Below are 20760 nucleotides of genomic sequence, written 5' to 3' on the forward strand. Positions count from 1 at the left end.
ATTAATATAACATTGTAAATCAACTATACCTCCATAAAAATGAATGATTAGAAAATACAATATAAACTTTTCAATTCTCCTGTTACTCAGAACTGATATAAAAGTCATATTTCATATGAATCTGTGAATATTATATAGAGACATATGGGACATGGTAAGTTTTTAAATATAGCAACTAATAAAAGGTCTGAAAGTGAGAGTTAAGAAAGAAGGCAGTGAGATGAGTTATCCATTTATATTTCTACAAGATGCTATGCAAGGCTTAGTTCAAAATATATGCAGAAAATTACATGCAGGGGAGGAGGAAGGGAAGAAAAAGAACAAACCCTTATTTCATCTACTGGTCAAACATTTAATTTCAATTATTGATCAATCCTGAATCCATAGCACTTTAATTCTACAGAGATTTAAAAAAAACAAACATATCTATGCTTATTATGGAATTTCCCTTCTCACCTACTTCATCTGTAAAGTTGATGTGATTTAGCTCCAAAATGACAAAATGAAATAAGAATCAGAATTTGGCCTCTCAACTTACTGTTATTAGATTCTTTAGGATCCTGAAAACTGATTTAAGAGTCTCCTATTATTGTTAAAGAGAACACTAACTACTGAAAATCACAATGGTAACATTTACTTTCATCTTTTGGGGGAAAAATGTTTCTAACTGAGCTGATTCAAGTTCCTTGAAGGAAACTGCAAGGTAAACCGATAATACTTTCAAAAAGCTCAAAGCAAAGTCTGAAGATTATTTTCTGAAATGAACACAGCAACCTCATTTAAATGGACATGATATGATATCATCAAGTTAAGAGTTTTTGTACCTCCTCCACTGCAACTCCAAAATAAAACCCAAAATTAAGCAATAAAATCTGAAGCCATCTACCGAACACAGTAAGTAGAGTGTTGGGAACAATGAATTTAAATCCTTCAGGGTAATTTCATTGCCAGCTCCTAAATTTACGGATGTCTTGCTTCTGTTTGAAAAATTTTTACTATTTAAATGCAAAAACTAAAATGTTTATATGCTAACCATATTTTACATTTCTCTTATTAACGTCTGAGGGCTTACATTAAAAATCCTGAAATACAAGACAGCATACCTACATTTTCACCATTATACTTCTTCCAAGCCTAAAAATAAGAGTTGGGGTATGCTATTTTCATAAAAATTTAGCAACATTCATGGACACATTGATGGCTTTATGTAATAAGTGAAGAATTTAGGTGATGGTTTAAACCCACACTCCCCTCCAAAAGACTTCTTTCCCTATTTTACATGGTCCCAAGTATTTTCAACCAAGTAACACAAGAAGGTGCTTTCTAAAAATAAAGGGGCTAGGATTACCCCATCATGAACTAACAACCTAAACATCTGAGTAATAACTTCTAAAATAAAATCACAGAAAAAAGATGGTCCGTTGCTAAAACTATTAATATATATTTAAGACAAAGAGTTTATTTTTCAATAAGAAAACAAGGAAAAAGAGCCCAACCTGATCTTGTATGCCTGCCCAATAGAACTTTCCACCATAATTAGTGCTTTCCACCTCTGGGGCAGGGGGAGGAGCTTAAACTCAGGGTAACCTCATGGAGCAAGGGAAAGAACAGTATAAATACTTCAGGACAGCTCTGGAGAGGGCATCTTCTGCAGTGCTCACCTGGGCACAGAGGAAGGCACGAGCGCTGGTAGGAAACCACCTCCAGGAGCTCCTAGAGTCCGGGTAAGTGTGCCGGTAGATTTCCATGTCAGCGTGTTTGGGGAAAAGTCTCACTTATTTGTTTTTTTTGGGATTTAAAATAACGGCTTTCCACTAAAATCACTAAGAAAGTTTAATTTGTAACTGTCTGTAAAATATAGTCTTAATTAAACTATATTTGCAAAAACATGCTGTAATCTGAATTTCAGTGTTTTTGAGACTATTGGTAACTTCAGTCTGTATCAAAGATCCTGAGTTATTTAATACAGACATCCAACTGTAGTTTCTGTGTTTCTTTTATTGAAATCATTTTTTTTCCCCACTTGATTATCTGGATGCGGTTTTCAAAACCGACTAAGACATATATTCATATAATTAACAAAATTATAACTCTCAATTTATGGAATTTATTCAGGATATATAGAATAAGGTTAAAAAATAGATGAAGAATTCATCTATGCAACATTAGAAAAATAAAACAGGTCAATAATGAAGCTATATGAAATTATTCTTTTCTGTTTTTCAGAATCCAGCTGAGATCATGCTGCCACAAATAGCCCTTTTGCTGCTAATATCCTTGAACTTGGTTCATGGAGTGTTTTATACTGAGCGATACCAAACACCTACAGGCATAAAAGGCCCACCATCCAACACGAAGACACAGTTCTTCATCCCTTATGCCATAAAGGGTAAAGGTAAATTGAACTACATATTTTGCTCTATTAACTAGTGGGTTGTTGCTTTATATAACCTTAATGATCTCTTTAGCAAAATGTTTTTTAAATTTTATTTGGCATTAAATTACCTTCAAACTCCTTACATAGCCCAAAATGATTTATGATAAAAGTAGGTCTATTCAAGAACATCCATATCCTTTACACAAGAATAGCAGAAAGACATACCTCGAGAATATTAGGTGTAGAATTTTTTCCCTCAAATGTGTGCTTTTTGCACAAATTACCCATAATCTAGACATATTAATCCAACCAAATTAGTCATGTTTAAATTGCTTTAACCAAAAATAACTGTCCATTGTACACAAAAAGAGTAGCAGGTTTATATATCTAAATGCTTACACACACTTCTTTTTACAACTTATTTTTCTAGCTTACAAATCCATACAAAATTGAGTCTTAGCTATCAAATAACATGAGATCCCCTCAAGAGAAATTTAACAGGCAAATGAAGTAGCAATTCTCATAATTTTTTTTAATGCATTTTGGTTTAGTTTAGCAGTTAAGTGCACAGACCTAACTGCTTCATGCAACCCTGAGTTAGTTATTTATCCTCTCTAGGTTTTAGCTCACTCATTTGTAAAACAAGGAGCATCTATTTCAAAGGGCTGTTCTGAGACTTAAATTAGTTAATATATAAAGTGCTAAAGGGTTAGCTATTACTACTACTGCTTCTATTTTTCACACTACTTCCATTATTTCTACTTCGATTATTACTTCTCTCCTCCTCTTCCTCCTCCTCCAGTACTGGTGGTGTAGCCTTAGGTAAGTTTTAACTCTGTTCTTGAATCTGTTCTTCATCTGCTCAGCTTTCTTGACTAGTATGAGGAGTACTGATATCATGTATATAAAATACTAACAAATCCCCAAACAAGGGCAACTTTTAGGTTCATATTCACCAATTTCATTTAATAGCTATCTGGCACAAACTGCCTGCTACATTACTGAATTACACTGAATAATATGAACTGACTGTAGGATTCAAATTTCTTTTCCATAGTATTTTTCCATTATGCTTACATATTTTATCCTATAAAGCTAAGAATAGTTGTCATAAAATTTAAAAATTATGCTTCTGGAGATGACTATTTTTAGCAAACTGAATGTATAGGATTGTCTTTTTAAGAAGAAAGATGTAATTTTAAATGTTTCATGTAAGGTAGCTTAATGAAAAGAAATAAATGCATAAGTACTCAATAGATACCTTTCAATGATCAAATACAAATACAGTATGAGAAAGAAAAAAGTTAGGAAAAGAATAAAAGACAAGAAAATCTGATACTTTGCTTGAAGCAACAAACGCAATTTGAAATGCTATGACAAGCAGCACTGAATTACACTCTGTATGATCACAAATTCAGACTCTTTGTAGCTTACAAGATCATAAAAAACAGTTGTGAATTGAAATAAAATGCACCACCACTATTAGAAGTTTAAAGTATTTTCTATCTTTTCACAATAATATACTATATCATTTTGGTTTTTCTTTTGTAGAAAAAGTGAAAAATATATCTTGCTAACAAATGAAAAATTTAGAAGCCATATTTTAACTATTAAATCCACTTTAGTCTACTTGGTAATACAAAGTAGAAACAAATACATTAATATCCACCAGCAATTAAATGAAGACAAAAGCCCACAATTTATATAGTGAAACACTGAATTGCTACCAGATATACAAGAAATTCCTGTGCAGTTTGCTAGGCACATCTGTTCAAAAAGGTTAAAAGAGAACTCAGTCAAAACACACTAAATTATGCTGCAGAGGGTTTCATTACTGGTGAGTACACGGGAACCATACTCTGACACAATCAACCACTTTGTAGATGTTTAAGAAACTTCTCTCCTGGAACCTACCAGGGTAACATTCTAAGTGACAGAGATCACTGTCTTTGGAGTTTCAGTCTCAAATTGGGCTCAATTCAGTCATTCACAGCAAGACTTGCTTTTCCTCTCTACTTTAACAGTGAAACAGATTTCCAACCAGACCAAGACAATTATTTTTATATAGACATGATCTTTATAAGATTCTGAAGCAAGCCCCAATTTAATGATTTGCATTTTAAAAATGCCCTATTTTACTGCAAACCATTAAGAAATCCTTTATTCATTTATTCTATGTGCAAGGCATTAACACTCATTCATATAATCACATATGTACAGTAACATCACCAACAATATGTGCTAATATATGGAAATCTTTTCCATAAATTAATTTTTCTCAGTCTTTTTCCTCATGTCATTTTCTGAAAATCAATGGGTAAATAAAACTACACATTTGAGAAATGAAATATAATTTCTAATTAGTACAACATATAAAGATACCCAGATGACTTTCCTATTTCAGTATATGTTTTAATGAGTATGCTCTGTACTTTATACTTCATTTGTTATCAAATGTTTTCCAAATACCAGGAACATCTCTACTTAAGAGTATACATTAGCAACTACTGTTGGCTGACTACTTCTTACATGCCAGTTAATTAATACGAAAGATTTAAAAAATATAGTAATGTACCAACTAACATTTGAAAGAAATGATACCCATAAAAATATATTTTCAAAGGCAATTTTCAATTCAACTCATTTAATATCAATTTCATTTTAGTCTTCATTTTGATATTTAAAGCCATTAAAGATTTAGTTAAATGGAGTTGAAGCATATTAACATGTTTTATACAAAAAAAGATGGAGCTCAAAAGTCACAGTTCTAAGTCATTTTCAGGGTTTTGACCAAACTACTCAACTACTTTGACATCTACTAAATCTGCCGTTACTATTAACCATTTTTGACAGCATAAGAATCTAATGTTAATAGTATACACAGACATTCTAACTATATTTCTGAGAATTTATTAAACAGAAAATTAATTTTAAATAAATCCACAAGTAGATATTTTAAAACATAAGTAACTTCATTACCATCTTTGCTAGCTATAGAAGAATTTCTGAGAAAAAAAGACTATTTTATCTAGAGGCATATGATAATGCTGCTTAAAGATCCTTTGACATGGTAATACTTCCCCAATAGTGTATCCTAAAGCCAGCCATGCTCTGTTACACCCCACCTTTGAATGACTAAAACCAAAACTCTGGACACCTCTTAAAACACTTATCACACGGACACTTGTTTTATTCCCTTTGGGACTATGGTTCTTACAGGGTATGTTTTGTGCTTTTCTTATACTTACAGTTCAATAACAGATTTCACATTACAGGCACTGAAAAATCTTTTAGTTTAAGTTTACTAGTAGAAGTATTTAGCTCATATGGACCCACAGATCTATGAAATCAACAATATCTGCATTAGTCAAAGAAAATTTTATTAAACCATTTTAATACTATTTTATGTACCTTGCACATTAATTCTCTAATTCCTTATTTCAATTTTAAATCAACAACAGAGAACATAAGAGCTCATGCTTTGTACTGAGGTCAAAAACAACCAAACGAAAGAAAACCCGAAATCTAAACTGTTTTCAGCAGGGTCGTGGCAGACGTAAATTAAAACAGACTGCGTTTCTCCTTTATCTTATAGGATAGCTTTTGTGAAGGAAAGTTGTTTTAGTTCGTAAACCTGTTCCTTACTTATTCTGTACTTGCCTTTTCCCTCTTTTCCTATCAAATGCCTTTTTTCCCTTTTCCTTTTCCTAGGTAGATGATTTTCCTAAAATAAATGTGCTAAGTTTACCTCCAATGCACTCTTATTCTAAATGAATTCTTCAATCCCAGCTTATTTTCATGGATCATTAGGACGTAATGAAAGTAAGATGGTAGCAACGGTCTTGTGAAACCATCTTCTCTAGCAGTATGTTTTCAAACAACATAGATGTCTGAAAACAATATAAAATTGTCTAAAACCATTTAAGACCAGTCTGTCAAAATGGTCTGACTGACACTGCAACCCCCTGTCCTCATTTATACTTTGAGAAGCAGTGGTTTCTTAGCATCACTGACCCTTACCCCATGTGCTCTGCTCGTCTCTCAGGTGTGTCGCTAAGAGGAGAGCAAGGCATCCCCGGCCCACCAGGCCCTGCGGGACCTCGAGGGCACCCAGGCCCGTCTGGACCACCAGGAAAACCCGGCACCGGAAGTCCTGGGCCCCAAGGACAGCCAGGGTTGCCAGGACCGCCGGGACCATCAGCCACTGGGAAGCCAGGTTTGCCAGGACTCCCAGGAAAACAAGGGGAGAGAGGACTCAATGGACCAAAAGGGGATATTGGACCAGCTGGTTTACCAGGACCACGGGGACCACCAGGGCCGCCTGGAATCCCCGGCCCAGCTGGAATTTCTGTTCCAGGAAAACCTGGGCCACAAGGACCTACAGGAGAACCAGGTCCCAGGGGCTTTCCTGGAGAAAAGGGTATGCAAGGGGTCCCTGGACTGAATGGACAGAAAGGGGAAACGGGGTACTGTGCTCCTTGCCGCCCAGGTGAGAGGGGCCTCCCAGGTCCTCAGGGTCCCACAGGACCACCTGGCCCTCCTGGAGTGGGGAAAAGAGGTGACAATGGGTTACCAGGACAGCCAGGCCTCAAAGGTGACCAGGGTGTTCCAGGGGAAAGGGGACCAGCCGGCCCACCAGGCCCCCAAGGCCCCCCTGGGGAACAAGGACCAGAAGGCATTGGAAAGCCAGGAGCCCCTGGAACTCCGGGCCAGCCAGGGATCCCAGGGATGAAAGGTCACTCTGGGGCTCCAGGACCAGCTGGGCTCCCGGGTGCTCCCGGCTTTGGGAAACCAGGCTTGCCAGGCCTGAAGGGACAAAGAGGACCTGTGGGCCTCCCAGGGAGTCCAGGTGCCAAAGGGGAACAAGGCCCAGCAGGTCATCCCGGGGAAGCAGGTCTGCCCGGACCCTCAGGGAATATGGGACCCCAAGGACCAAAAGGCATTCCAGGCAACCCCGGGCTCCCAGGCCCTAAAGGTGAGATGGGGCCAGTGGGGCCTGCAGGAAACCCCGGGGCAAAGGGAGAAAGGGGCTCCTCTGGCTTAGATGGAAAACCAGGGTACCCAGGAGAACCAGGTCTCAATGGTCCCAAGGGTAACCCAGGGTTGCCGGGCCCAAAAGGTGACCCTGGAATCGCAGGATCCCCTGGTCTCCCAGGCCCCGTGGGTCCAGCAGGAGCTAAAGGAATGCCAGGACACAATGGTGAGGCTGGGCCCAGAGGAGTCCCTGGAATACCCGGTACTAGAGGTCCCATTGGGCCGCCAGGCATTCCAGGATTCCCTGGAGCCAAAGGCGATGCGGGAACCCCAGGGCCTCCTGGCCCAGCGGGCATAGCGGTCAAGGGCCTCAATGGACCGACTGGGCCTCCAGGGCCTCCAGGGCCAAGAGGCAATGCTGGGGAGCCTGGTCTCCCAGGGCCCCCAGGGCCCCCAGGCCCTCCAGGCCAAGCAGCCCTGCCCGAGGACTTTGTAAAGGCAGGCCAAAGGCCGTTTGTTAGTGCCAATCAGGGAGTAACAGGGATGCCTGTGTCTGCTTTCACTGTTATCCTCTCCAAAGCTTACCCAGCTATAGGTACTCCGATCCCATTCGATAAGATTTTATATAACAAGCAACAGCATTATGACCCAAGAACTGGAATCTTTACCTGTAAGATTCCAGGGATATATTACTTCTCTTACCACATCCATGTGAAAGGGACCCATGCTTGGGTAGGCCTGTATAAGAACGGCACCCCTGTGATGTACACCTATGATGAGTACGTCAAGGGCTACCTAGACCAGGCTTCCGGGAGCGCCGTCATCGACCTCACCGAGAACGACCAGGTATGGCTCCAGCTGCCCAATGCAGGCTCCAGCGGGCTCTACTCCTCTGAGTACGTCCACTCCTCCTTCTCAGGATTCCTGGTAGCTCCCATGTGAGCCCACCCCCACTGAGCTAGCACAAATCTGCTTGAAAAGGCATTCCCCAACTCCACCCCACCCCACGAAATGCATATGGAGGTAGGCTGAAAAACTGTGACTGATTTTAGTTTTCCAAAGTACAGGTCTGAGCTCTCAGATACAGCAAACATATGTGAAGACCCTCTTTAGATTCTAGTCAGCAGTCCTAAAACTTCTAAAAGTTGTCTGGGAACTCCTTCAGTATTTAAAAATTTCATCCTGCTAAGTTAAAAAAAACATCGCAGAAAACCCCGAAATGTGATGCTAAACCATGTCAAATTTGATTTCAGAAGTTCAGCATTTCCTTTTAAAAGTAAGTCTTGTTTCTGACAATTAACAGGAAAATTTTCAGGAAACATTCAGGAGATGTCATCTATCTTTATGGGACTTAAATACTTGTATATTCAAATTTAAAAAACACTATATACCCTGAGATCTTTCTGATGGTGCATTACTCGAAGGTTTAAGTGGCCCCTTTTGTCAGTATCTATTCAAGTATACAGGTGCATATAGACTTTTTACAGCTCTCATAAGAAACCCAAAATATTAATGTTAAAGTTAATCTGAAATGCAAGGTGCTTTAGTCATGAACCTTTTCAAACGTTTCTGTGGATTGCTGAAAGCTTTCTATATACCCTTTACAACTTGGAAATGGTGTCTAATCTATTTTATTTATTTGACACAAGTGTGATTAATTTGTTTTAATGACTTCTTGAGTCTTACATAATGTTAATATGATTTTGTGGGTTTATAGAGTATTAGCATATGTACCTTGGGCCTCCCATTCCAGTGAAACTGTAGTATCAAGGGTTTCAAAATCTGACTAGAAATGAAAAGATTATTTATTTCTGCTCTGTACTGTATTTTAATGTTTCTGTTTAAAACTCTTAAGCTGTGCCTCATGAAATGTTTTATCTACTCCTTATTTACAATGCAATAAAATAACATCAATAGATGATTATGTTGAATTTATTTCTTTTGTTTTTATTTTTTTTATGTTGAATTTATTTGAAACCAGCAATTTGCTATTCTCAACCACTCTTTTAAGGGTTTTCATTTTACAAAGTTAATAAAAAGTAAAATGATAAAGTGGTGGGTAGCTTTTGCAAGGGTCATGGATATACCCTTCTATTGGAGATGGGCATTTCCACACACCCAACCACTCACTGTGGACTGTGAAAAGCCATCAGACAGAACCACATGTGATCTACAGGGTGAAGGGCTGGTGACTGGGAATAGAAAAGTAAGACAATCACCTAAGTCAGTGATATTCTTCTAGGAAGGAAAGAAGCAGGCAGCAGAGAAACATGTAGTTTGAACAAGTATCTGCAGTTACTATTCACTGCCTCGACATGTTTTTAGTCATAATATTTAGGATCATTTTAATGGCTTAAATGACATTAAAAGGCAGGCAAGAATTTTTATGCCAATCAAAAGGCAACATTTTTATTTTTCTCAGCTGAGAAACACTGCCTGTGAGCATCCATCAGTCCACTGGCTGAATTAGGACAGTCTGTTCAAGTCACACAGGTACCATACTATAAAGGGATGTCTTAATGCCTTAGAAGCAATGTCTCTGTGTAACCCAAGGAAACCTGTGGATAGAACTGTAAAAACTTGGGCTTGGGTTGGTGATCTCTGCTCCCATTCTGTGTGAGCTCAACCTGCTTTTAAGCAATGAGAATAGAATTTTCACTCTTCCTGTCTGTCTGTAATTACGACACTAATGGTTACAGCTATCACCAATCTCATTTACAGCTATCACCAATCTCATTTCCAAGCCAAGAAAGAGCAAATTCTGGGGCAGCCACAAAAGGGTCCTACCGGTAAGCATGTAAAAGACAGCATCTCTTAGAATACTGGCAATGATGGCCATTAAACAGACATGAAGAAAAGAAGCTCTTAGATATATAACCAGGATCAACTTTATAGCAGTAACTAGGGCCAAATTAAATCCTAATTAAGGTACATAAAAAATAGGTACCTTCTAAGTAATTCATTAGATACACAGCATTGAACAAACATCTAAAGCCTCTCTTCAAGAAACGGAGACACATAGAGAATGAACTCATGGACACAGCTGGGGAAGGAGAGGGGAGGACAAGTTGAGAAAGTAGCACAGACATACATACACTATCATGTGTCAAACAGATGATTAGTGGGAAGCTTCATATAACACAGAGCCAGCCTTGCACTCTGTGACGACCTAGAGGGAGGGGGATATATGTGTAATTATGACTGATTTCTGCTGATGTATGGCAGAGACTACTCCAACACTGTGAAGCAATGATCTTCCAATAAAAAAAATAAATAAAGTCTCTCTTCACATTACTCACCTTTAAAAGCTGACATTTTATAATTATGTTGTATACCAGCAACTATGTCCTTCCAAAAATCAAATGGTTTTTGACCATTGTTCTGCTAAAGAAAAAAAAAAAACCAAATCCAAATGTGACACATGTTATTACATATTCTGTTTTTAAGCATAGTATAAAACACTTGACAAACAGCTATAATATTACTGTACTCTAAAATAGGGATTCATGTTTTAGGAAATAAAACAGATTAATAAACTTCTCCCTTTTCCAAATGTGATTGTAGAAAAATATCTTCCATGAAAATCACTGAAAAAAAAAAAAGAAAAAAAGAAAAAAAAAAAAAAGAAAATCACTGCTATAGTGAAGTATATACATAAGACTAAATATTAATGTAACCCATATAACCCAAATAAAATAAAAATTTCCATGCATTGTGAAGTCTAAACATTACACACTACTTTTAACACATGAACAAATCTACAATGTTATAGCTTAGGAGATATCAGGATATGTCACTTGCTGTACCATGGCATCAACGGAGCTAAAAGGCCTGCAGCCTTAAAACCGCAAAAGCTGGTTACTTTACAATTTTGTGCACATTTACCTTGAGTTTCAGTATACAAGAGCATCAAATCTCTACAGGTGAGATGAAGGAGGTTTCTAACCCAAAATTCAAATCATTTTTGCTAAGGTTTTTTTTTTAAACCCAGAAAGCAAGTAAACAGGAAAATACACAACCCTATAGCCCATGCTTCCTTGGAGACATTAACCAGTGTCCTTCTATATAAACAAAGACCAACTACTAGATAGTATTTAAATTATATCAAGCCCAAAATATTTAAAGACCGGTGCATTTGTTTACAGTCACTATAAAATGAGAAGCTGACTACATCCCATAGTATCAACTTCTACAAGCCAGAACTTTGGCTCAACAGAAACTTTCACAAACACATGACTGTAATTCTGATTCAAAAATACACCAACATCTAGTCCTATCAGAATGCAGAGTTCCAAAGAATACAAGGAGAGATAAGAAAGCCTTCCTCAGTGATCAATGCAAAGAAATAGAGGAAAACAATAGAATGGGAAAGACTAGAGAGCTCCTCAAGAAAATTAGAGATACCAAGGAAACATTTCATGCAAAGATGGGCCCAATAAAGGACAGAAATGGTATGGACCTGACAGAAGCAGAAGATATTAAGAAAAGGTGGCAAGAATACACAGAAAAACTATATAAAAAAGATCTTCATGACCCAGATAATTACGATGGTATGATCACTCATCTAAAGCCAGACATCCTAGAATGAGAAGTCAAGTGGGCTTCACTATGAGCAAACATGGTGGAGGTGATGGGATTCCAGTTGAACTATTTCAAATGCTAAAAAGGATGATGCTGTTAAAGTGCTGCATTCAATATGCCAGCAAATTGGAAAAACTCAGCAGTGGCCACGGGACTGGAAAAGGTCAGTTTTCATTTCAATTCCAAAGAAAGGCAATGCCAAAGAAGGCTCAAACTATCATACAATTGCACTCATTTCGCATGCTAGTAAAGTAATACTCAAAATTCTCCAAGCCAGGCTTCAACAGTACGTGAACCATGAACTTCCAGATGTTCAAGCTGGTTGTAGAAAAGGCAGAGAAACCAGAGATCAAATTGCTAACATCCGCTAGATCATTGAAAAAGGGAGAGTTCCAGAAAAACATGTATTTCTGCTTTATTGACTAAGCCAAAGCTTTTGACTGTGTGGATCACCACAAACTGTGGAAAATTCCTCAAGAGAGAGAATACCAGACCACCTGACCTGCCTCCTGAGAAGTCTGTATGCAGGTCAGGAAGCAACAGTTAGAACTGGACATGGAACAGCAGACTGGTTCCAAATAAGGAAAAGGAGTACATCAAGGCTGTATGTTGTCACCTTGCTTATTTAACTTATATGCAGAGAACATCATGAGAAATGTTGGGCTGGATGAAGCACAAGCTGCAATCAAGATTGCCAGGAGAAATATCAATAACCGAAGATATGCAGATGATACCACCCTCACGGCAGAAAGCGAAGAAGAACTAAAGAGCCTCTTGATGAAAGTGAAAGAGGAGTGAAAAAGTTGGCTTAAAGCTCAACATTCAGAAAACTAAGGTCATGGCATTTGGTCCCATTACTTCAAGGCAAATAGATGGGGAAACAATGGAAACCGTGACAGACTTTTATTGTTTTGGGCTCCAAAATCACTGCAGATGGTGACTGCAGCCATGAAATTAAAAGACGCTTACTCCTTGGAAGAAAAGTTAGGACCAACCTATACAGCATATTAAAAAGCAGAGACATTACTTTGTCAACAAAGGTCCATATTGTCAAAGCTGTGGTTTTTCCAGTAGTCATGTATGGATGTGAGAGTTGGACTACAGAGAAAGCTGAGCGCCGAATAATTGATGCTTTTGAACTGTGGTGTTGGAGAAGACTCTTTAGAGTCCCTTGAACTGCAAGGAGATCCAACCAGTCCATCCTAAAGGAGATCAGTCCTGGGTGTTCATTGGTAGGACTGATTCTGAAGCTGAAATTCCAATACTTTGGCTACCTGATGTGAAGAAATGACTCATTTGAAAAGACCCTGATGCTGGGAAAGACTGAAGGTGGGAGGAGAAGGGACGGCAGAGGATGAGATGGTTGGATGGCATCACTAACTCAATGGACATGAATTTGAATGAACTCTGGGAGTTGGTGATGGACAGGGAGGCCTGAAGTACCGCAGTCCATGGGGTCGCAAAATCAGACACGACTGAGCGATTGAACTGGACTGAACTGAGACCTATCAGAACCATCACTGTCATTTTTAAAGACAATATATGCACAAAAGAAAGTGATTCTGGCATAAAACCAATTTATGTTCATAGTTCTTAAGCTCTAAGTATAAACTGATATAACCAGAGATCTTTTTAATCCTGATACCTAGGACAAAGAAAAAAGTCTATATACATTAAACTATGCTCAAAATGATGATTTTTAACATTTCATCCCATTTTTCTGGTTTTATACTATTTAACAATGCTTAAAAAGACACATGGAATTTCCTTACATTTCTTTTATTTCTTTATTTTAAAAACTCTGCTAATGAAACCAAGAAATATTTCTCCACACGCCAAGTTTGGTATTTTCTTTTTCTAGATTGTTGCATCCCCTGCTGGAGAACAGGTTTATTATCCTTAGGTATGGTCGTTATTTATTTTTCCAAAAATACTTTGACCAACTTCTCTCTGTCTTTCCTCCTTGGTCACCTCTGAAACCACAAAGGAAATTGAGTAAAATCTCAACTCAGAAGACATATATAATTAAGTCCTCTGTGTGTGTGTGGGCTCAGTCGTTCAGTCATGTCCAACTCTTTGCAATACCATGGACTGTAGCCCGCCAGGCTCCTCTGTCCATGGGGATTCTCCAGGCAAGAATACTGGGGTGGGCTGCCATGCCCTCCTCCGGGGGATCTTCTCAACTCAGTTCTCCTGCATTGCAGATGGCTTCTTCACCATCTGAGCTACCAGGGAAGCTCAAAGTCCTCCGATTTATGGCCAAATACATACCACAGTTTCTAGGAAATGAGTCCCCACTCACCTTTGTTAAAGAGTCTACCACTCTGGCACATAGAAGAGCTCCAGGCAGGTCAAAGTAGTTATCATAAAAGTAGTATTTTCCTAAAAAGAACACAATTTTAAACTGGGATCAAATTAATGCCTCATTTATGTGATACGGAAACTTGGCTAAAGAGGCTGTATTTTGGTTTAGTTACTTAAAGGGGCTTCTATTGAAATTCAGAACCACTCTACTACAGCCTGTCATCCACTGTCTTTTAAAGAAGGCCTCAGTTATAATGGCTCTATTAATATAAAAAAGTTATAATAAAATATGATATGCATAAGTTAAGCATTTTATTAAGAACATTTTTAATATAAAAATTAAAGACTATATCATAAACATGAAATAGATTATGAAAAAGTCACAATTTGTATTATCAGGGTCACTGAATTTCAAAACCAGCAACCTAACATTGGAGTACCACGAAGTGCATTCACTAATCTGTGTTGGTTGATCCCTTGGAGTCTCACATTCAATCTTTATGCAACTTCAGACAAAGTTCAGTACAATGTAAGAACAGCCAGGGTGAGAAAAGAAATTTAAAAAAAAAAAGTGTCCTCACATCATGCGAGGACACAGTGTGGGCTTATCCTAGAAAAACTTACAAGCACAGCAGAGGCACACTCTAGATATTGGAGAGCAGAGGGTCTGATTTATCCTCCTTGGCCTGAGGCTAGAATTCAAGTTGAGCCCTTCCTTGGCACTGACAGCACTTTCGAATCTGCTGTCCCTGGGCAGAAGACACTTTTGAGGACCCACGTCACATCCCCTCGGTCCATGGCTGACCCCAGCCTCAGCTGTGTTGAACACCACTGTCTCTCCTCAAGCCACACCCTCTCTCTGGAAGCCTCTAGAGCCCATGTGGCAAGCCTCAATGGACAGGTCAGGAACCAGGGAATGCAGGCCCCAACCTCCTGTCCCTTGGGTTGACAATTCTGGGAAGTGCTCTCTGCGCTTCTCCTCAGAAGTCCTGGGGGGTCCAGGGCCCTTCTCTGTTCTCTCCTTTCATGTCACACCCTCACTGCTATCTTGCTCCTGCAGACTGCAAGCAGGAGTGACCACTCTGCTTTGAGCACAAACCTCAGAGTCCTCTCTCCTGAGAACTCCTAGTACAAAGAGGAATCAAACAGAATCACCAGGTGGAGCTGGATTTCAGTTTAATGTAAGGGAGTACTTTTCAAATGGTCACCATAACTTTTATTCAGATTATTACAACTGCCTGCCCCCTTCCTCCATTTGTAAGCTATGTATGAGGTTATGGAACATAGCGGTCTTCTGTCTGTGTCTACTACGCTCAATTTCCAGTATGTTGTAGGCACTCAATAAATGCTTGTTGAATGATCCAAAAATTGAATAGATTACAGTCAACCTTTGAACAACACAGGTGTGAACTGCATAAGTCCACTTTTATGTGTATTTTTTTCAACATGTAAATAAATACAATAAATACTACAGCATTACACGATCTGTGACCTGCAGTAGGTTGAACCCACAGATGCAGAAACTCAGACAGGGAGGAACTCCAAGTAGGGAGGGCTGATAATAAAGTGATACTCAGATTTTCAACTTCTTGAGGTAAGTGTCCCTAATTCCTAAGTTGTTCAAGAGTTAGCTGTATGTTGGAATGAAGTGTCACGATAAATTAAAAGAAAACCCTCTGTAAGGTCCAGATAGATGTTTATCCCTTTAAATGTTACTTAATGCCCCTCACAGATGTCAAATTACCAAGAACATAAAAGATATAAAGTCAAAGTTCTGTTAATTCACAAACTGGCTGCATAGGTTTGTATGTCCTTTTCCTCAGTTAAGAATATTTTGGTTGGCATAGTGTTCTTGTTTGTTTTACTTTTTCACAGCTGAAATTGTGGAGGGAACATCTCAGACGAGTTTCCATTCTTAAGAAAGGTTAGGATGTCTTTGTCAGTATGAGGAAAAGCAAGAATTTGGAGAAAAGGGAGAAGACGGCCCACATACACATCTGCCCACACTGCTATCCTGCAGACCACTGACACGCCAGGACTGCAGGGGCTAGGGCAGCGGACAGAGATTCCCGAGGCTCACTACCCGCAGTGCGTCTACTCTCCTGTCTGTGACACCAGAGGAACCAGCCAGCTGGTGTTAAGTGGACCTGCCCAGTTCAAACCCATGTTGTTCACCTCTATTTACAAGTGCCCACATCCGGACAGGTGGCACCGTGGTAAAGAACCCGCCTGACAATGTAAGAGGCACAAGAGACGCAGGTTTGATCCCTAAGTCGGGAAGATACCCTGGAGTAGGAAATGGCAACCCGCTCCAGTAAATTCCATGGACAGAGGAAGGAGACTGGCATGCTACAGCTCACGGCGTCTAAGAGATGGACGTGAATAAGCACGCACGCTTGTACACACACATCTGGACAGACAACAGGAGTCTTCCTCAACACTTGAATAAAAAGTAAATCTATCCACTTAACTTCCTAGCTATTGTGAGTTGAGATGTGTGAAAGCATTCTATACCTAACCTCAAGGTGAAATGTTTTTCCTATCAACTTATTTTATTAAAATAACACATACTTCCTGATGTTTTCTCACTATGAGAAAACAAACCACCCAAAGACAGCAAATATAACAAACAAAACCACGATAGCAATAAGGAATAACTCCAACTATTTTCCAGTTACTATATTTTCGAAAGGAAAATAGGTATATTTCAAAACTGTAGTATGGGAGAAAATGGCCAAAAAAACCTAGAACAAATGAAAAACAAGACTTTTAATGAGGTCTATCTGTTTATAAGTGTTTTAATCATTCTTTATTAATTTATGCACATCTGTTGTCTATAAATGCTTTTTGAAAAATCTTTTCAAGTTTGCTCATGGTAAAATGCTTTAAGGAGAGTGGGAAAAAGTTGTGTAAAATCACTCACAATAAAGGGGAAAAAAAAGACGATGGTAGAAGATACTAGAGATGGCAGTAAAGAAAAGAATTCTAGAAAACAGGAGAGGTGAGGAATATGAATGTGGGGAGAAGCAGGGAACAGAGAAAGAAAAGGATTGTGCAGGTAATGAATTAATAAAAATACAGAATAAGTAATTTTATTATTCCTAAGTGCTAAATCTTCTTTACTCCAGAACAAGTAAAAGGTGAATCAATAAAAACGTTAAATAAAACAGAACCAACTGCCAAAGAGAAACCAGACACACATGGGAAGTAACACATCCAATCTCTATGAAACCACAGCTGCTCTCGTTTGCATCCTGCCCGGCAGGGGGCAAGGACAGTCTGCACTGTGTCTTGATGTCACAGGTTCAGGGTCTAAACCAGCAGGGGAGGGAACGGCGGCGCTGCCCCACAGAGGAACCGTACCTGACCGGAAGGCCATTCCCGTGTCGGGCATGAAGTGTTTCCACTCCTTCCTGCCAAACTCCTCCGCCAGCGCCTCCGGAGACAGCATCTTTGTGCCGTGGCTGGCCCTGGTTTGAAGGGATGAGGCATATGGTTCATCAGTGGTTCCCTTGAACACTCCCTCCTCCAGCATTGCTATTATTAATTCACCCTAATACTACTAATGGGTTTTTTTTTTTTTTTAAGAAAAAGGTTTTCAACTGGATGACTTCCCTATTTAGGATCCTATAAGGTATTTCTCTTTTTTTTATTATGTTATTTCTTAAATTTTATTTTTAAAATTTTTATTGGAGTATAGTTGTTTTACAATGCTGTGTTAGTGCCTACCATACTGCAAAGTGAATCAGCGGTACATAAACATATATCCCCTCTTTTTTGAAAAGCATTTCTCTTGGCAGCTCTTTTTCTTCCCCCATTTCGCCCATCAACCAGCAAGTGATCAGGAGAAGTGCACTCTGAGGTCTATGCTGTGATAGGTGCCCCAGATGGATCTATAGACTACAACTTCTCTGGGAGAAATAGGACAAGCCTGGCCTAAGAAGTTGTCAACTAACTATGCAGATAAGACTTGCCTAACGGAACAATGAGGAAACTGCAGGGACTCGGTGGGAAGCTGGCCTACGGGGAGGAGGGGGGGCAAGAGTCAGAGCGTGAGCTGAGGCCTGCAGGAGGAGAGATGTGCCTGGTACCCAGGGCTGCGCAAGACGGGGCCATGAAGATGAAGACGGGTGGTGATGTGTCACTCACGGACGTGACGCAGCAAAAAACACAATGGGAAACAGCAAGATGAATGTGGCAAAACTTGGAACAGGAAGATAAGAAAGTAGCTACCTTTTGTGCTCAAAATACTTTTGCATCCTTGGGCCTGGTTAAGAGAAACTTACCCTAGAGAAATAGTAACTGTTTAGTTACTATTTCACGTAGTTTACTGTGAGAAATTATAATGCTAGGGAGTATCATTCTTCTTTTTCTGTTAGAGTTAGACTGTGGTAGCAAAGCAAAATGAAGAAAATGGAAATGAAATAAGAAAGGCAAATGGAGGAAAATCACAATCAGGATACTTTTTACAGAGAGGTTAACATTTACATAATAAAAATTGTATGTAAAGGTGGAGGAATCCTGAGCAGGAAATACGATCAGAAAAGGTATCTACTATGTTGTTTGAAAGCAGGCATCAAGGATATAAGTTTATAAATTCAGGAGGAGCTGCAGGTTGGCCAAACTTGAATGGAGACGGTCAGACCTTGGGGAAAGGGTGTCGGGAATGGGGACAGACAGACATAACAAAGAAAGAAGTAAAGTTGCGGAATGCTTTCTATTCTTTTAACCATGACTGAAGATAGCCAAGTACACTGTAAGAATCTGAAAGGGACATTAAAGGTCACGGTCAAAGCTGCACTGCGTGTGTGTATGTATGTATGTGTGTGTGTGTATAGATACATCTATATTCATTTATACATACAAATGAATACATACACTCATACCTCTAGCTGCCTGAGGAAAAAAGATGCAAATGAATTACAAAATTATCAGAAGTGGAACGACATCTGCTCCAGCTAGCTCCACCTTAGGGGACAGTCAGGGTAGAATGTGAGCCTGTACTGTACAGAAGGCATGATGTACCCGAAGGGAGAGTATGTGCAAGGGATGAGCATCCTCTTCTTGGACTCCAACTGAGTCAGCATAAATAATACACCGCACAACTGCACGGCCACGTTAACTCGCCTGTACTGTCAGTATTGGACGGAAAACTGACGCTTCCCCCATGGCACCTCTGTAACACCCAGAGCGGTGGTGGCAGCTGCTTGTCCATCGCTTGCTCCGTGCTAAGCTGTGCTGTCGCTTCAGCTGTGTGCAACTCTTTGCCACCTTATGGACTGCAGCCGGTCAGCCTCCTCTGTCCACGCCTGCCCTACTCTTACTAACACCCAAAGTATTGGACTCACCTTCCCTGGTGGCTCAGATGGCAGAGAATCTGCCTGTGATGCAGGAGACCCAGGTTCAGTTCCTGGGTCAGGAAGGTCCCCTGGAGAAGGGAATGGCAACCCACTCCAGTATTCTTGCCTGGAGAATTCGATGGACAGAGGAGCCTGGCGGGCTATAGTTCATGGGGTTGCAAAGAGTTGGACACGACTGAGCAACTAACACTAACTAACTAAGAAGAGGGAAGGAAAGGGAGTCAGAACTAAGCTCGGGGTCGGGGGAGGGGGGACACTGATGAAGGCTGGAGGAATCTAGAAGCACTTTCAGAAGCTGAGACACAATATGAGTTCTGCATGATGGGGGCAAATTTGGACAAGTGGAAGGAAGAGAGATGTGCCTAGACCACCAATTCTACCCCATGTCCATTCTTTCCTTTTTCCTTAATAAAGAGAGCTTCAATTTTACTCCAGGTTAACATGACAGAATTCCCAGGCTCTTTTGCAGTAGAGGTGGTCAAAAAGCAAGTTAACATTCTACTGTATTTCCTGCGCAAATATTTCTGATAAGCTAAATTTAAAGAATTAGACCTTTCAATCTAATGCTCCCAGATTTATATTTAAATGGCTCAAACGATTCCTACAAGACCTGCAGGCACACAATCTCTCATCTGATTGACAACAGTAATAATCCTGTTTAATCCATACCTTAACAGTCTAATCCTACATGGTAATAAAATGTCCTGGAAAGAGTAAAGTTTTTGACACCACAACTAAATTCTATTACCTGAGCACGGTGCCGTTATCTGCAAGTTTAATGAAGTTCCCATCTTCCAGATCCAGTGCCAAGCCCTTGCAACTGAAACAGAAAAGTCTGGTTACCAATCAGCTCACAGCCTTATTAATACTTAACTCAAGAAATAATAACTTATATTTTCAAAAAGTCATAATACTAAAAAAAGACTCTCCCACCCAGGTGAATAACATGTTAATCAAACAAGTAAGCTCTTGAATTCTAAAATTAAATATCCTCAGAGCAAGTACATGAGGAAAACTGCTATGTGGGCAAACCAAGGACAGCATATTTAGTGTCTAAACTCTTTTGAGCTCAGAAAAAAAAAAGTCAGAACAAAAAATGAGCACCATTGTATGCCTCTGCTAAAATGTACAAATGTTTTTCATTAAATAAAACACACACTAACA

The 20760-nt window shown here is 39.5% G+C and overlaps 2 protein-coding genes across 3 annotated transcripts in view; one reads left to right on the plus strand and one right to left on the minus strand.

Moving 5' to 3' along the window:
* NT5DC1 (5'-nucleotidase domain containing 1) overlaps positions 1–20760 on the minus strand; it is a 118296-nt gene that overhangs the window by 89950 nt on the left and 7586 nt on the right. Inside the window, exons 3-6 of one of the 2 annotated variants that reach the window (XM_043889920.1) lie at positions 20345–20416; positions 17600–17706; positions 14235–14314; positions 10651–10732 (exon numbers count right to left, since the gene is read on the minus strand). In XM_043889920.1, the coding sequence (XP_043745855.1) occupies positions 10651–10732; positions 14235–14314; positions 17600–17706; positions 20345–20416 (341 nt within the window). Of the gene's footprint in view, positions 1–10650; positions 10736–14234; positions 14315–17599; positions 17707–20344; positions 20417–20760 lie in introns of both variants that reach the window. The other variant, XM_043889919.1, reaches the window with a different exon arrangement.
* COL10A1 (collagen type X alpha 1 chain) lies at positions 1581–9270 on the plus strand. Its single transcript, XM_043889918.1, has 3 exons — positions 1581–1724; positions 2227–2395; positions 6423–9270. Exons 2-3 carry the CDS (start codon positions 2242–2244, stop codon positions 8291–8293), a joined length of 2025 nt encoding a protein of 674 aa, XP_043745853.1. The 5' UTR covers positions 1581–1724; positions 2227–2241; the 3' UTR covers positions 8294–9270.

This window comes from Cervus elaphus, chromosome 28 (assembly GCF_910594005.1).
Source record: "Cervus elaphus chromosome 28, mCerEla1.1, whole genome shotgun sequence".
In the NCBI taxonomy this organism is placed as follows: Eukaryota; Metazoa; Chordata; class Mammalia; order Artiodactyla; family Cervidae; genus Cervus; species Cervus elaphus.

Coding starts and splice junctions, on each gene's coding strand:
- COL10A1 (XM_043889918.1), top strand. CDS start 2,242: ATGCTGCCACAAATAGCCCTTTTGCTGCTAATATCCTTGAACTTGGTT. Junction 2,396..6,422: donor TTATGCCATAAAGGGTAAAG/GTAAATTGAACT, acceptor CTCGTCTCTCAG/GTGTGTCGCTAAGAGGAGAG.